Source organism: Ovis aries, chromosome 1 (genome assembly GCF_016772045.2).
Source record: "Ovis aries strain OAR_USU_Benz2616 breed Rambouillet chromosome 1, ARS-UI_Ramb_v3.0, whole genome shotgun sequence".
NCBI classification, from domain to species: Eukaryota; Metazoa; Chordata; class Mammalia; order Artiodactyla; family Bovidae; genus Ovis; species Ovis aries.
In genome coordinates, this window is record NC_056054.1 from 194,601,421 (window position 1) to 194,619,473 (window position 18,053).

The window sequence follows — 18,053 nt, forward strand, 5'->3', positions numbered from 1 at the left end:
ATAAGCTGCATCAAATTGTTTCGGGAATAAGGTAGGGAATTAGTAAACTAACAAGCTAGTTTGTAGAAGATACACCACAGGCAGCTGATTTATACAATATACTATAATACTCTAAAAATGATCTTTTTATACCAGCAGCACTTTTAAAATCAGTAATTTAAGAACATTTTTGGGAAACAATATTATCACATTTAACCTTCTATGAACAATCTCTACATGAGAGAAAAAATATTTTCATTTCTGCTCAATTCTCAGAAAACTCAAAGATACAAATATCTATAAAGTCATTATTTTCGGCAATAGAAGAAAATCATACATTTCTATATGATTCATGATCATTTTTTAAAAGTTAGATTCTACCATAAGATTATAATCATCTCCTATGAGTTATTTCATTCTCTATCTAGTACATAAAATATTCCATATTCATACAACTATCAACTCAAAATTATGATGAAAAAATATTTAGAAGTTATTTTATATGCTAACTCATTAACAATACATTGATTTTTTTCCCTCAAGAAAGCTTAATACAGTATTTCAAAGTAAATAATTTCTTTTTTTCCCCCACAAGAAAGCCTAAAAATCAATACAATTTAACAACTATGATATAGGTAATTAATTGGGAAAGCTAAAAAAGCACTAGCCTAATGACCAGTAAGATATTCAGTCCCAAATAATTAAGAAAGTATAAAAATAACTCATCATTTCTTTCTTTCCTATTTTCTTCTTATTCTTAAAAGTATATCTTACTCTGAATTTTGTTAGGAGAGACGTTGAAACATTTTAAGAAAAGGAAAACCACCCAGGCAGCTCTTAAAGAGACAGGACATCATTTATCACTTGCAAAGACAGATTTATAAGAAGAGGGCCCCTTCTGTTCCTTTAAGACTGCCAAACAGATGGGAAGTGAATGGACAGTCAATGGGACAAGAAAACACATGGGAGGTGCTGCTCTATGTATGTTCCCAGCATAAGAAAGAGGTCAAGATTGTAACTGCATGACTGGATCCTGGAAAGGGTCTTTCTTCAAGCTGTTACAAAGACAAACGCTGTTCCTCATCCTGCTGTCAAACTGTTATAAATATTGGTTTGTCAAAAGACCTTCAGTTCTGAAGGTTTAAAAGGGAGGAGTAACAGATGAATGAATCATGAGAATGATTCTTAAACAGTCAGCTCATTAATGTAATTTTAAAAGTAAAAGAAAAAAATACAAGCAGGGAGAATGCAATTCTGATTTATGAACCAAACTAAAGTTTGTAGAAAGTATGGAATTAAAAATTGTAGACTTTAATAAAATCAAGAATTAAGTGAGATGAAAAACAAAAATGAAATATAATTTTATCTCTTAAATAAAATGTTGCATTAGAACAAAGTATTATTAATTTTATCACAAGGAGAACTAACAGGCATTCATGTTTTTTTTTTTTTAGGCTGATTTCATAAGTTTTCAGTTATTTCTCACTATAACCCTATAAAGAGGTATCATTACTGACACTGGTTTCATAAGTCAGAATAAGGCTCAAAGACACAAAAATAACTTCAGAATTAATTTCATGCATTCACTAACTTAGAAAATCACCTTTAAATTATAATCATAATTTCTTCTACAGAAAGGAATAATCATAAAATTGAAAAAGCAATAAGCATGCATAGATTTATATGCCTGAGTTATCTTTTTTGAAGAATGAAATCATTACATGTCTTTAGGAGACAAACTTATTGTTCTATAGTTAGTGATTAGTTTAACTATAAGAGCAGGGTCTGAAACCAACACATTGAAAATAATATAAAAAAGAAAGCCAAACGATATGAACTTGGTTATATACAGTCACCCACTAGCACAATCCCAGACTAAAGATGAACAGAATCCCAAAACAAATCTAAAAAGATACTATCTCTAATACATGTTGTTAGTCCCAGCTTTGCCATAAATATTTTTGTGCTTGGCTAAACCATTTTCCTCAATGAACATCAATTTTCCCATTTGAACAATGGGGATAATAACTTATAAGCCTTATATGGCTTTACAAGGCAAACCTAAGAAACTGTAAAGTGTAAAGCTCTGTACACATTTAAGGGAAATATAGAGTTCCAAGCAGGATTTGACTGGGATTCCAAAGTACCTAACGATGCAGCTACTCAAGAATACTTTCTTGTCCTAAAGCTTGCCTGGCGCATTGCTTGCTTGATTGTCAGCAGTCTCAGTGAGAATAAAAGGTTACAAAGTTAAGAAGAGAGTGGATGGTTTAAAGCAGAGGTAGCAGCCGAACATTCAAATCTTTTCCTGTTTGAAAGAGAATCATGAATTGACCCCACAGTTTTAAGAAGCGAAGCTTCAAGCATCTCTGAAGGAAGGGGAGACACGGTGAAGGCACAAGCATGTACAGGGAGTGCCAGGGTCCTAAATACAGATGGAGACTGACTTTAAAACAGTAATTTTTAGTACATGTTTTGTTATAAGATAGCCTCTGGAATACCTCCTCTATTTAAAGTAATGAGCATCATAGTTTTTATTTTTACTAATGCTCCATATTCCTCTCAAAGAATCTTTTTGAAGTAAGTTTATATGAAGAAAAGAAAAAGAAATTTAGCCTACTCTGATAGATGAGAAACCAGAAATAGGAGCAATGACAACAAACTGAAGACTCAGGGTATAGGTGGAAGCTAATCCAAGATCTCTTCATGAAAAATGTGTTCCAGATATGTGACACAAATTATAGCCCTAAGATCATATTAAAAACTTTATTAGAATACAGAGCTACAGTGGTTATTTCTGGGCAGTGGCAATAGCTTAAAAAGTTCTGCCATCTATATTTTCTAATTCTACACAATGCATATGCACTAGTTCTGTGATTTTAAAAAAGAAAACAAAAACACCCCAAATTCTGACAGGTGTACTGGGTGAAAACAGGTACATATGACTCAGAACTGGCACCATGCAGTGGTGCCAATAGAGAGAGACTAAATAAGACTTGAATTCCTTGACCCAGAAAAAAAGATCTAACTTACAGCACTAAAACTAAAGGAACAGACTGGAAGAATTCTCTTAAGAGGAATTAAGAGAGACCATTTCCATACACCAGCTAACGAAGAAGCAGACAAAATCTGTTATCTTTAATAGGCTGCACAAGCTTAAAAACTTCACTAGTTCAACAGGAAAGGTTTCAGTTCATTCACAGATGACAGATCCATGAAGGAAATGAGAAGAATTCAACGTGAATTTCCCACCACAAAGGATGATACGTTAATGATCACTTATTATGCAGCCCCACGAAATGTCTCTTGGTGTCACAATCACCAAGAGGTTATTTGGGAAGGTATCAGTCACTCTTAAGATTTATCATATCACAAACCAGCTTTATCATTTCTATGAATATAACAGTTAAGAATATGAAATTTCTAAGGTAATTCTGAATTATGCTCATTTGGGCAAAGAGGCAGTTAAGGAATGTATAAAATGGTAAAGAAATTAAAATTCCTTTTGCCCTTAACGCACACACCCCCACACAACTATTCTGAGAACCCTGTTTCATAAAGATTACCAGTTCAGTATCCATCAATTTGTCCTTCAAGACAATTTTTGAAAAAGATTATTCATTTCTGCTTAATTTTATTTTTTAATATACTGTTACACATGTCGATGGACTGTTTCACAGTTCGATTTAGTTTTCAATGACTAGATTCCATTTTTCTCTCCGTCTCAGGATGGAGAGAATAGTACAAAAGACATAATTAAAAACTAAAACAAATCAAAGTTTAATCCCAAATATAAAGATATTATTTCATTCTAAACTCTCACTGAGGGAGTGCTAAGCATTAATAACAAGGGGGAAACAGCCTAATTTCTAGTTTTAAATATGAGGACTGGCTTTTTTATACATATTAATATACACATAAACACATAACACAGTAACACATAAATAAAATCCACTCTAAAATGATAACCAAAATTCAATTCATAAATTACTGAAGAGTCCTTTCTATCCTTATTCTGACTTTTATCAGTTAAAAATGTGGCTTTTAAGCAAAATGAACATACTTCCTAGTAAAGCATGGAGTACCAGTAGCCTGTTTAAGATTTTAGAGAAGTAAATATCCTTTTAATCTTGTACCAATTTATCAATATCCTTCAATGTTGTCTTTAAAAGATAGACTTAGTGCATGAAAAATGTGCTTGATTCTAAAAGCCCCATTTTGAGTCTAAATTTTCTCATCAATAACCTGGAAAGCACACAATTTGGACTCATCGTGTGGAATCATGCCTGTAAATAACTACTTCTCTTAACACAGAGGACTGTCCCTGAGGATTACTTTCTTCTTTGTGTCAACTCACACACTCTCTCTCTCTCCCTCTTTCTTGGGCTACAACACAAAGGCAGACTCTACTTCATCTCTGCAGACTCAAGGTAAAAATAACTCTTCACTTTCTTTCTTAGCTGCTTTGTCAATTTCATTTTACCAGGAAAAATATTTCACGAAGGCAGAATTTAGAAACTCAACCACTTTTACCCTGAGAAGATGCCTGAATGACCTCAAACACTGATAACACAGGAAGCAGTTATTTATTCTGCAGTGAAGAAAAAAATTCCAATCTTTCCATTTTTCAAATATATTCACATCTACTAACCATTCTAAAAAGTACTAAATATCAGAGAGAATAAAAATACTCCAATTGACTTAAGACTTCCTAATAAATACACACAAAAATGAAAACGCTTCAGTGAATTGGGCGGGCCAGTGATTAGGACATCACAGGTGACCTAGAAAGCAGGGGTTTTGTTAGGGATGAAAGCTAGATCACAAAATGTGAGCAAAGGAATGTGTGGATACAGAGCTGAACGCAGGAAATGCGAGCTGTTCCACAAGAGAAATGAGATGGCAGTTTCCTGGCAACACAGAGGAAAGCTTCCTTAGGATGAGAAAGCTTCCTTAGGATGAGAAAGCCTCCTTTTCTCTCTCTTTTAAGTTAAGAGAAGTGGGCTAATGAAGAATCTGTATTGAAGCAACATGATTCAACATTCAGCAAACATATACAATGTATGATTTACAAAGTAAGGCGAATTTAGGAAAGAAGCATATCACTTGGGCAGAAGAGATCATACATAACAGACATGAAAAACACTCTCTTAAATTGGTTATTTTGGTTGATTTACAGTTGTCTATAGTGGGAAGCCTGCCTTATGCTCAATTAAACAACACTGGCAGTACCTCAGTAATGTTTCTAACCGCTGAAGGAAGGTTAAAAAGCAGAGAGGAGGAAAACACTAGTTCAGGACCAAGAGATAATAATGACATAGAAGAAGGAACAGTGAGAGATATCAGAAAAAGAGAGACAAAGGGAAAAAGACTGCTTAGAAACATGCTGGAAGCCAGCAGAGATGAGACACCAGTATTGAGGTTCTATAATTGTTGGCCAAAACTTACAATAACAGTATTTATATATAAATGATGCCACAAGGATTGTCTAGGTACCTAGAATTCTACAACTCAATACTATCCTCTTATCCTTTAAATCAAATCCCTTCAAAATTAATTTTCTTTGGTTATGTTTACAGAAACAAAATGGACATGCTACTACAGATGATAGTTCAAATAACAAATTTTCAGTAGTCACATGATTTATCACACTCTACCAGAAGAAGATACATGATAATTCCACCCCAGTTACTAATTTGGCAGACTGTACTGCTGTAAACATGAAGAACTCTCTAGAGTACTGGTTTGAGGGCATGGCATGAATAGCTGTTGTGATGCATGGCAAGAACCACCTACGGAGACATGGCAAATTATCGCACACCAGAGCCCTGGCTCTGGGAAAGGTAGTTTAAACATGACTTCCCTTTTCTACAGTTTTAAGTTTCAGATTCTGAGTATAATCTTTCAAGGATAATTTTTAGTCTCACATTGCTTTGTGGCCGCTATTTTCATCCACGAAGGCCCTCAAAGATTCTGTAGGTACGGCAGAAGTTTAGGAATGTGGAGGAACCAATGAAAATTAAATTCAAGAGGTACCTATTTCTTTTTTCTAAATGAAGAACAACAAAATTATTCTTGCTGAAGCTTTTCTCATCTTGATATTTTCTGACTACTTTTTACCCAAGTTTTAACATGGTGTGAAGAAATTTAACTCTTATAAATTAGAATTATATTTTAGAGATAATGAAGGTACTTCTTAAACTGGAACAGCTAAGAAGCATTTCTCTTCCAATCTTAGCTTTTAAATGTAGCACTGGATCATTCCGCTGTTGCTCCCTTTTTATGTAATTTATAAAATTAAATTATAAAGCCACTAGTATACTAATCATGAAGAACAAAGTTTTCATTAAAAAAATAATTTGTTACTATCTGATAGCTCAGAGAAAAAAAGAAATTTCCATCTGTCATCTATATTTCTAAGTCTTTAGCATCAAAACTGAATCTCCTGCACACTAAGATACAAAACTTGTATCTTTACTCCATTCTAATTATCAAGAGAAAGCACAGAAAGGATAAGAGGAGACTGGGAAAGTGAGGAGATACAAAGACGAGCCCCACCAGCATTGTATACTCCCCAAGAGAAACAAACTTTAGGATTCAAGAAACAATTGCTGGCTGTCTGGGAGATGCTCAGGCATCGAACAATAAAGAACAGTCAACAGAGGCAAGAGGCCGAGCACGCTGCTGCGACTGCTACTCTAATCCCCAGAGCTCTAGTAAAAAGGCCAGCTGTTGCCACCTCGCGTAGGGAGTCAGCAGAGCAAATTAACTACAGGAGAGAAAAGCTGCGGATATTGGAAAATTCTAATTTACCAGTCTCTTTTATCTATGCTGTTTTTAACATTAAGGGCATCAAAATTATCATTAAAATAAGCCTGTGCAATGGTAGCCCAAGTAAAAAGTTTATGACTGTTTTCATATTTCATTAGTAAATGAGATATAAATATGAAATATTTATTTGGCTTTGACTGAAGCATATCTTCTCTTCATGTAAAATACAAGAAATATGAAGAAATATACTGAAGCTTATTATAAAACATCTCAACACTCCCAGACAAGCTCAACAAAAAAGTTCAACTAAGAATAACAGCCATTATGCTCAAGTAAAGATTCTGTATCTGTTACAGTCGGATCTTAAGACTCTAAGAAGTACAATCACACCGGACTGAAAAGCTGTGTCTAGATTTTGGGCAACTTAGATACTACTTACCTCTGGCGGAATCTGATCGAGTGCACTTAGAGACAGGTCTACAAGTCATATAAGGAAAACGAACTTCTTCAATGTTTACTGGTGCCGTGCACACTTTAGTGTTCTCCTACCCAGACTCCCTAATTCTCTAAAGGTTTCACACTGTTTGAAAGTTTAAGCTGCGATGCTTTTGTACTACAGGAAGTACACAGGATGGTAATGATCATGAGCATTAACTAGTATGTACATCTTTCTGACCCACTCCATGAGGGACACTGTAAACTATGGAAGTTTCCAAATATACAAGACTGTTTCATATAATTATACTGTCTAATGCCTTGGGTTTTTTTTTCTCCCCTCAAAAAAATAGTTCAGCATAGTAGTTAAACCTGAACTCAAATCCTGGCTTTACCACTATGTGGGTGTTTTTAGGACTCTATTTCTTTATTATATATAAATGAGAAAAAATTACTTATTGAGAATATGAAAATGTGTTTTAAACACATAACCTAGTATCTGGCATAGGAAATGTATTTAAATATTAATTCATTTTCACAAGCAGAATCAAGTTCTGATACAAAAATGAAAAGGAATTTATTGTAAAATAAGGAGAGGAAAATCTAAATGACTGCTAACACCCCTTTAATTATTGGGTATCAGTGATTCTTTGATTATGTACACAAAGAATGAAAAGTATAACTCAGACTTTAGTGAATAAGAGTTGGAAAAGAAACCTAAGCTCTAAACTCCTTGCAACTGATATCAAGGTCCAAAAACTCACAATAATCTAGTTAACTGTTGATACGATATTCATAGAGCAAATAACAAAAGAATCCCATGCTGTACTGATGAAACTCAGTTTAGCAACACTATCAGCAGCTGTTACCAGTGCCCAGACACTCAGTTTCTGGGCTGGAGTGGAGAATAAATTCTGAAAAAGTCTACAAGGTTTTAGCAATATTATTTTATATAGTGACAATCATAAAATAGATCTTATAAATCATAAACAGATTATAGAAAAATTCTGAATTGAGCTATATAACATGCTGATTTTTCCCTTTCCAAAGAAGGCGTTTTAAAATTGCAGTCTATTTCAATAAATAGATAGGACACATTATTAAAAATTATGCAGGGAATCCAAATGGATTTTATCTAAATTAATGCTGTACTTGAATATCTATAAAAAAGAAATCCTGAGAAAATATTCACTATAAAATCAAAAGAATTTCATCAATGTCACAGTGGATACCGGGCAGTTGTGAATATGAGTAGACATAGAAAAAAAGGGATTAAGGTGGAAAGATCAGTTATGTAGTTTATTAAATTGTCCATGAGGTGACCCAGTCTTTCAACATCTTCACAGATGATGTTTTCAAAAGCCTCATTTTCTCTAAATTATTTTCATATGACCCCTGATCCTGTATCAGGATATATCCTTTTTAATCCTTTTCTCAGACTTAGGAAACAGTTTTAAGAATACCACAAAGAGTATAATTTTCCTGAATCATTTTCTGTCATTATGCCTCACAAGCCCCAATTGTATTGTGTGTTAGCTACAAATAAGATTATTTCCCTAAATAATCTCAATCTAACAATCAAAGTTTTAAAATTGATAATATTGACATATGACTATCATGTAACCCTCAGATCCCCACCAACTGTCCCATTAACATCCTTCAGAGCAAAAAGATTCAGTTCAGGATCACATACACTGTATTTTGTTTTCCTGTTCTTGGTCTCCCTCAAGCTGGAACAGTTCCTCAGTTTTTCCTTGTCACTTGTGATCTTGATACACTTAGAGATTACAGGCCAGCTATTTTATAGACTGTACTTTAACTTGGGTTTTCCTGATGTACCTTCATGATTGAATTTAAGTTATACATCTTTGGTGAGAAAATCACAGAAGTGACACTGGGTTCTTCTCACTGAATTCTCTAAGGTATCACATAGTTCTGATCTGACCATTACTGATAATATTATTTTAACCGCTTGATTAAGGTGGTTATTACCAGTCTTTTCCACACATACAGTTACTCTTTTTTCCTTACACCGTGCTTCTTTACTTTGATGCCCAAACTGCCCTAGTGTTGGCTAGCAGGAATCTCTGCATGTTGGCTTCTGCATGTTATCTTGCTGACATGTCCCTATCATCCTTCAACTACTTCCTTACTTTCTACATCCTCAAGATGCCCCAGGGTCCTCCTGACCTTTCCCTGCTCCACCAATGGAATCCACTGTGCTTCTAGAGTCTGGGTTCCTTGTATGACTCCTCAACCGATGAGCCTCCTGAGACTAGAAGAGGCAAATTCTTCTTTCATCTTTCTAATTCTAGTTTTGTGGCTTCATTTCAATATTGAACATGGTATCTCTTCTTAAAATGAAAGAACATCACAGCACTTTTTATGTAATCATCTTAAAGTATAATCAGTTGCTAAACCTCCCAAGTAAAGTGGTGAAATGATTTGAAAATGGGCAAGCTTAAGACTGGCAAAATACATGATGCATCAGACTTCTACCAATTTCCATAATATTTCACCCTGTACCCATTTCAAATTGTAAAAAGCAAAACAAAACAGAAGCCCTATCTGCTTCCCTTTCTCTAAATTTCATTAACCAACTTAACATATTCTAATTGAATATGCTATACTAGGAACTTTGATCTGTGTAATACAGTAGTAACCATTAAATTCTGAAAGTTTTCTGGCTGAAAGATCCATGACCATATTCCCAAGTGTTAGACTGAAGATAAACAGTAAGGAAAAGGTACTCTCAAGATTCTTTTTCAACTAATGGACAAAGTCATGTCTCATCTTCTTTAGTGTGACTGATAAAGCTGAGTCACTGGTCAAACACTTGCTTCCAAGGACATTATTTGGTACAGAAACATGATGATAATTATATATTTATACACACACACAAAAGTGGTAAGTCATTTCAAGGGAGTCATGAGTACTTTTTCAGGAAAAACAGCAGGAAAACAAGAATTGGCTTGACAGTACACAAATTTGTGTTAGCAATACGCTTTCTTTAAATAATCAAATTGGGAGTGAAAAGGGATGGGGTTACACAAGACTCTATTAAAGGGACTTCCCTGGTGGTCTAGTGGCTAAGACTCCAAGTTCCCAATGCAGGGGGCCTAGGTTACACTGGTCAGGTAACTAGATCCCACATGCTCCAACTAAAAGTTTGCATGCCCCAACTAAAGAGCCCACGTGCTGCAGCTAAGACGCAGCACAGCCAAGTAAATAAAAATTTTTTAAAAAGAAGACTATTCTAAAACTTGAGAAAAGGCACATCATTCTAATCACTTAAAAAGGCATATTTCAGGTAAAACACATGGAAGTACTTCACTGATAACTATTTCTTGAGAGATACAAAAAAAATAGGTCTGTATACTTTGTGAAACTGATACATCTCTTCCTGAACAGTACTAATTCAGCATAAAATTATGAACCAGGAACTTACAAATGTTTTTTGAACCAATTTCCCTAACAATCCTATAAAAAAAAGAACTATTGTAGTACCACTCTTTCAAAGGAAGTTAAGGCTGTGGGAGATAGCCTGCCTAAGATGGGCGAGACAGAGGATGAGACGGTTCGATGGCATCACTGACTCAATGGACATGAGTTTGAGCAAACTCCAGGAGATAGTGAAGGACAGGGAAGCCTGGCTTGCTGCAGTCCATGGGGTTATAAAGAGTCAGAGTACATGGTAGTTCAGATTTAAGTACATGGTAGTTCAGATTTAAGTACAGACCTGTGAGTTAGCACAAACTTAACTATACTGCCAAAGTGGCGCGAAAATTGAAAGAAGAGCAACAGGAGATGGAAACAAAAGTTAAAGTGAGATATGTTTCAAAGAAAGATTACCTAAAGAAAAGAAGGAAAAGGCAAGGAGAAAGAAATAAGAAGCTGAGGTAAGCTGGGAGGAGAGAGGAGAGGACAAACAGCAGAGAGGAACACACGCTCCGGCACAGGGCGGAAGACAGGAAAACTCTGCCTGGTTTTTCTTGGATGTTCTGGGGATTGTGCTGTAGTGCTACATACCAGCTTAAAAACTGTTTTCAGATTTGAGTAACTGCTTTCTGTTGAGCATGTGCTATCTTTTGGACATCAGAAAAATAGATAGTAAAACTAAGTATACACTGAAAGGAAAAACTACTGTTTCATGAAGCTGAAATAAGGGAAACTTGCTACAAGGTTAACGCAAACAGTAGCACTGACCACTAGTATGTTTCTTTAATAATATAAATCTTTCACCAATTTCCTTGGATTCAGAAGTATCTAAGCAAATCTTAACATGAAATCCAAACAGCTTAAAGTGAGGGATTCCCTAGCACCCAGGAAAGACCCCCGACCCCTACAGCCTGAAAACAAAGTGACAAAGTGGCGAACAAGGCCCAGCGAGACTGGGGGCTGAGGGTAGGGAGCCATGTCGTCCTGGTCTATGGGCTAAAGCCAGACCAGGTTTAAGAGGCATTCACATGGGGGGGGTGGTGACCTGCCCAGCAGTGAGGAGAGGATCCATGGAGGAGGGTAGGCAGGCAGTGCAAAGTGCCAAAGCACAGACAGACAAAAACGGTGTTTCTACAAAAGGATGGTCGGGACTCAGGTGAGGAAGGTCCTTGTGTAGTCGGATAGGGAGGAGGAGAGACGCCTGGCAGTGTCAGAGCATGAGACCAGTTCGAAGGACTCCCTGAGGAAGGGCATCCTGGCACAGAATGTCACAACTGAGATGAGGGGGAAAGGATATTAACACAGGGGGAGGAACTGTGGTGGTGGCCTGGAGTCAGGTGAAGAGAACCTGAGCTGGGCGAGGACATTTGAGCAATGAAGGGGACAGTGACAAGTTTAGTGGCATGTAAGAGGACAGATCAGAATAAGTAAATATATTAAGGACACTAAGAGCCAGATTTCTCATCATCAGAAAAAGGAATTATAAATATGGAAAAGGGGAGATTTCTCTGGCTGGTCCAGTGGTTAAGAATCTGCCTTCCAAGGCAGGGCATGTAGGTCTGTTCCCCAGCTGGGGAACTAAGATCTCATGTGCTGTGGGGCAACTAAGCCTCCATGGCACAACTGCTGAGCCCGCAAGCCAGAGCAAAAGGTCTTGCATGCCCATGTGCCACAACTAAGACCTGATACAGCCAAATAAATAAACAAATATTTTTTTAATTACAGAAAAAGAGAAAATTAGAATAAGCTCAGTATTTGATTAGGAATACAGTTATAAATATGTGTATATATACACACACACAAATATGCACACATATGCATATTTGTTCCCTTGCTCCATTGAGCACTTCTGGCAATAGTGATATTTCAGTAACAATAAACATTATCTAGCTCCCAGCTCTTGATTTCTAAAGGCTGTGCTGTGCTTAGTTGCTCAGTTGTATCTGGCTCTTTGTGATTTCTAAATATCATTCTACAAAAAAGGGAAGCTGGGTCAGGGAAAACAAGAGATGCATATGGAGTACCTCGTGATACGGAAGGACACTGTAACGACAACAGGTGAAACCTGAATGGAGTCTAAAAATTAGATGTAGTAATTTATCCTTGTTATTAAAATCTTGATTTTGATGGCTGCTAGGAGAAAATCCTTGTTTCTAAAAAGTCCACATCAAAATACTTGGAACGGATGGAACTTTAGGACAGCAACTTTCAAACAGTTCAAGGGAAAAAAGCTTTTTGCATACACTCTTCTGTAAGTTTAAAATGAAATGGAGAAATAAATGGACGTGGGGAAGGTGAAAGGAAAAGGCAGTGAGATGGAGGGAAGGCAGGATTACTTACTGAGGTCTTCAGCCAGTTGAACTCGTTTGCCAGTAAGCAATTTTACCTTCTTCTCACTGTCTTCAGCAAAATCTTCCAATACCTCTTTAACATTTTTCTCTAATCGCCTGACTGTTTAAAGCAAATAAAGGAACACAAGCAGCACCATTTTTATGAACGTACAAGAATGACAAAGTTAACAATATATATGGAGAGCAAGTTCTTATTTTTCTCATCATAGTAAATCTATTGGTAAGTTCAGACTTCTCAGTTATAGGGAGAATCTCTACCTGATATACAGTACTTTATATATTCTCAGAGATAGTCTTATTCTCAAGCCCTATTACTTTCACGGAAGTACAGATTCCCCCAAATCCTAAGTGATGCTTAGCACCCCTTTCATAACAGAGTTTTTGGGTACTAAAGACTCCTGGTATGTTTATTTCCCATATTTCTCAATTATGATTTATTAATATTTTAAAGGCAAATTATTTTTGTTTTCTTTTTTAATAAATCTAATTTTCAGGAAGTATTTTGGCACCCTTTTTAAAATGAACATTAGTTTTTTGATGTCAGATTAGAAAGCGGTGCCTCTGTGGCTTACCTTCAGTGTTTGTAAGTTGCTGTCTTAAAGTATTTGCGGTGATAGCAAGCATACGCTGTATTCGCCAAAACAGGACAACATCATTGCATTCCAACTGAAATATGAGGTGGTTAAGATTACCAGATGCAATTTAAAAATGAAAACCACAATCATGAACCCATACAACTACTAAAGTCAGTACCTACAGCTTATGAGTCAATAAAAATATTCAGATTTACCTAATATACATACTCCTCTTATAGAGAGAACCCAGTGATTTTTTTCTGTATAGGATCTATGAGGTTCTGCATGATTTTGGGTTTTATCTGCTGCACAGCTACATAGTTTTGATTTCAATGATAAAGCAAAGTAAACTTGGGAGGTAGAGCATTTCATTATGTTCTATACAAGTAGAAGTCCACAAAATATATCCTTCATTAGCATTTTGTTTCAGCTAACAATCACATTATTTTAAATATGTCCTCAGGCTAACCTCTTTTCTTTGAATGTGCACTCAAGCCATTTTTGAAATTCACTTGCAAAGGAAAATAAATTAGTGATATTTTTAAAAAGAAGCTTATCCTCTGGGTGAGGAGTAAAAGAGGAATAGGGATTAAGAAGTACTGACAACTGTGTATAAATTAAATAAACTACAGAATATATTGTACAGCACAGGGAAACACTGCAGTATTTTATAACAACTTTAAACGGAACATAATCTGAGAAATATTGAACCCCTATCCTGTGTACCTGAAGCTAATATAATCTTGTAAAATCAACCATACTTCAAAAAAAAGCTAGCATGCTGCTTCTCAACAGAGGGAGACATAAAGCTTTTTCTATACAGAGAGGTCTTTCCAACAACTGTGTGTTAGCTGCATCTGTGCTTAGTTGCTCAGTGGTGTCTGACTCTTTGTGGCCCCATGGACTGTAGCCCGCCAAGCTCCTGTCCATGGATTTTCCAGGCAAGAATACTGGAGTGGGTTGTCATTTCCTCCTCTAGGGGATATTCCCAACGCAGGGATCGAACCCGTGTCTCCTGTGACTCTTGCATTGTAGGCAGATTCCGTACCACTGAGCCACTGGGGAAGCCACATTCCAACAATTAAAATGATGAAAAAAACTTGTCAATTTTTACACTGTCACATTTAAACAAAAATTTTCTTTTAAGCCGCTCAAAAGAAAAACATTTTATGGATCTCAAATAGGACTGCTGATTAACAGAGCTCTTTCAGTATACTCTGAAAAGCATTTCTGCTTGCATGAAAATGTTCAAATACATTAGTCTACTGCCACCTAGGGGCTTCCCTAGGTCCATGGAGTCACAGTCAGATAACTGAACAACACGCACACTGCCACCTAGGGGTTACTCAGTAAAATGCGACATTAAACTGTGCAATTGTCCATTTTAAGAACTTTATACAGTTCTTTAAAGAATTAAAGCAAAACTTTCATGATATAAAGAAAGAATTATAATATGGAGAAAAAGAATGATTAAAATGTATTACATTATTATTTCCACTATGAAATGGATGATTATGTTATAAATATACACACATACAACATGTATAGAAAGAACTGACTAAAATTACTTCTAAGTAGAAGGCAATGGCACCCCACTCCAGTACTCTTGCCTGGAAAATCCCATGGACGGAGGAGTCTGGTGGGCTACAGTCCATGGGGTCGCTAAGAGTCGGACACGACTGAGCGACTTCACTTTCACTTTTCACTTTCATGCACTGGAGAAGGAAATGGCAACCCACTCCAGTGTTCTTGCCTGGAGAATCCCAGGGGCGGCGGAGCCTGGTGGGCTGCCGTCTATGGGGTCACACAGAGTCGGACACGACTGAAGCGACTTAGCAGCAAGGGGATTATAGGCTTCCCTCATAGTTCAGTTGGTAAAGAAACTGCCTGCAGTGTAGGAGACCTGGGTTTGATCCCTGGGTTGGGAAGATCCCCTGGGGAAGGGAAAGGCTACCGACTCCAATACTCTGGCCTAGAGAATTCCATGGACAAAGAGTGGGATACAACTGAGCAACTTTCACTTTCAAGGGGATTATAAATTATTGTTTACTTTTGTATGTTTTACATTTACTTATTCCATTTACTTTCCAAAATGGAAAAGTATACCTTTCTAACATAAAGTTAACGGTTAAAAAAGTCTTTCAAAAGTAGCGTAGTGCCTATTATACACAAACAGTTTTATAAGCACTGGAATGATAGCATGTAAAATGCAATTACTACCAAAGTGGCAAATATCTTTGAAAAAATTATGAGTTAAGCTATTCTTTCTAAATAATGCATACTTTTTTTCTCAGAAGATCAAAAGACTTTAATGCTAAACCTCAAGAAAGGTTACTTTTAAGCACTTAAACAACTATCACTAAAAAACATTTCTCCTTGCTTTAGGAAACCTTACCTCAGAATCAACAAAATGCCTCTGGTAATAATAGAAGCCTCTTCGACAAAGGTTACAGTGGTTTAGAGCTGTTTTTAAGAAATGTCTTCTATAAACTTGGTGCCAAGTATCCTTAATCTAAAATAAAAACAAAGAAAACCAAGGCCAAAAAGTTACTGTATACCCTCCAGATTGATTAAACCCATTTTGAAAAGTCATATACAAAGTTTATTTATAAAAAATTAAAAATAGCAATGTTGTTATTCTGTCAACTGTTTATATCCATTAAAAAGTTTGTTTCAAGATAAAGATTAGATTACTACTAATCTGACTCCTTAACAGTCTATTTCAAAATTCTGTACTGTTTCTAACAAGCATTATTATTAATAATCCAGCAGAGTAGACAGGGTGGGGATTATCTTCCCCTAGTTAGAATTAAGGTGTCTGAGGCAAACGAGGTTGTGAGCCTTGACTGAGGTCAGGACTAGACTAGGAAGCTGGTCTTAGACCATGTCCATCAACCCAACGAGATTTCCTTTCTCATTATTAAATATCATTACCTGAGCAATATGACCCCCATCGTTTTATTACTATATAGTCTGTGAGAGTATTCAAGGTTCTCTCACACTACTGTCTTTTCTTGAGCACAACGATAATGTTAAGAAAGTAAACAAGCATCACCAACACCATCTGGTGGTTGCGAAGGAGGCTGAGAGAGTGTGTACCAATTGTTAGAGGCAGTATTACTAGCTAATGGAGTGGAAATGTACCAGAAGTCACATCTCTTGACATCTCGCCCATCTAGATTACAGTACTTTGTTCCGTGAACATAGTTTCTCTTGGGGAAAAAACTGCCATTTTCTTACTCACAGAAAGTAATTAAGATATATAGCCAATCCACATCCTAAGATATGGACAAAGTCCCTCCTACAGCTCAAAAGTATCTAACCAGACACAATTTATTGTTAGTGAGAGCTAGGACTAATGTGGATAAATTCCATTTATATTCAACGAATAACTGTGTGTAATCACTAGCTTTAACTTCGTTTTCAATTTATAAACAATGAGATATATGACAGCGTGATCTGTTTCTTTTCATCAGTTTTCTTTTCTTGTTCTGATCTCTGGTTAATTTTTTAACAAGTATACTCTTTTCTCAAGTACAGAAACATAAGCAAATACTTTCAAAAAGAATCTATGTGTGGCTCTGAAATTTCTTAAATGATTATTTCACTCCCTAGAAGTCCTTTTCTAGAGGGAATTCACTTGAGCTAGTATTAAAATGAAGTCGATCCTTTACACCCCAACTAGGGACATAGATCCAGAAACACAATTGCTTTTCAAAGACTTTCTCCATATAAGCATCATGAAAGTAAGCAAAAAAGTACTAAACTGTAATTATATAGCCTCATATTTATTTTAAAAAAGGAAAAAGAGATAGAACTCAAAGACATTATCTAATTTACTCATACACATTAAGTATGATTAAAACACATGTGACTGAAAAAACATACATATAAATGAACTATATTTAAGCAAAAATTTTACTTTGTAATCTGAGCCAGTGTAATGTGGTGTAGAGATCTGAATGTGTTTCATCCCCTTTTGCCAAAACTAACTGCTAAATTTGCCCAGATACTTCCCTTTTCTAGGTCTCAGGTTCCCCATTTACAAACTAAAGCATTACACTTAAAAAAATAATACTGAGAATAAAATTTCAAATTATTTCCACACTCTAAATCACTGAGTTCTTTTTGTCAGCAAAAGTACCCATGATCAAAATCAAATTAAGCACTTAAGTATCTAGGTAATATATCAGAAGTAATAACATTTTACTATAAGAAATCAAGACTTAGGAAGCAAACTCATGCTTTTCAGAAACGTTTATTACCAAGCTTGGGTCTACTTCCACTCCTCGTGATTCAAGGTTCTTTCGGACTGTAGTTATCTCATCACTCGCAAGGTAAGCTGGGTGCTCCTCATTACACTTCAGCATCTTCTCCAGTTCATTCTTGGTTTCATTGTGAACACACTTTGAAATGTTTAAAAGAGGTCTGTGTTTATTAGATAGTTCATGATTTGGCATAATTATAAAAACAGAGTCCCAATTTTAATATATATATATTACTT

The 18,053-nt window shown here is 35.9% G+C and overlaps 1 protein-coding gene across 7 annotated transcripts in view; it reads right to left on the minus strand.

The window, feature by feature from the left end:
- Positions 1-18,053, minus strand: part of OPA1 (OPA1 mitochondrial dynamin like GTPase) — an 81,848-nt gene that overhangs the window by 13,078 nt on the left and 50,717 nt on the right. For all 7 annotated transcript variants that reach the window (XM_027957243.2, XM_027957235.2, XM_027957239.2 and 4 more), the window contains 4 exons: positions 17,815-17,955; positions 15,945-16,061; positions 13,547-13,640; positions 12,964-13,074 (listed from right to left, as the gene is read on the minus strand). In XM_027957243.2, the coding sequence (XP_027813044.1) occupies positions 12,964-13,074; positions 13,547-13,640; positions 15,945-16,061; positions 17,815-17,955 (463 nt within the window). The remainder of the gene's footprint in view (positions 1-12,963; positions 13,075-13,546; positions 13,641-15,944; positions 16,062-17,814; positions 17,956-18,053) is intronic.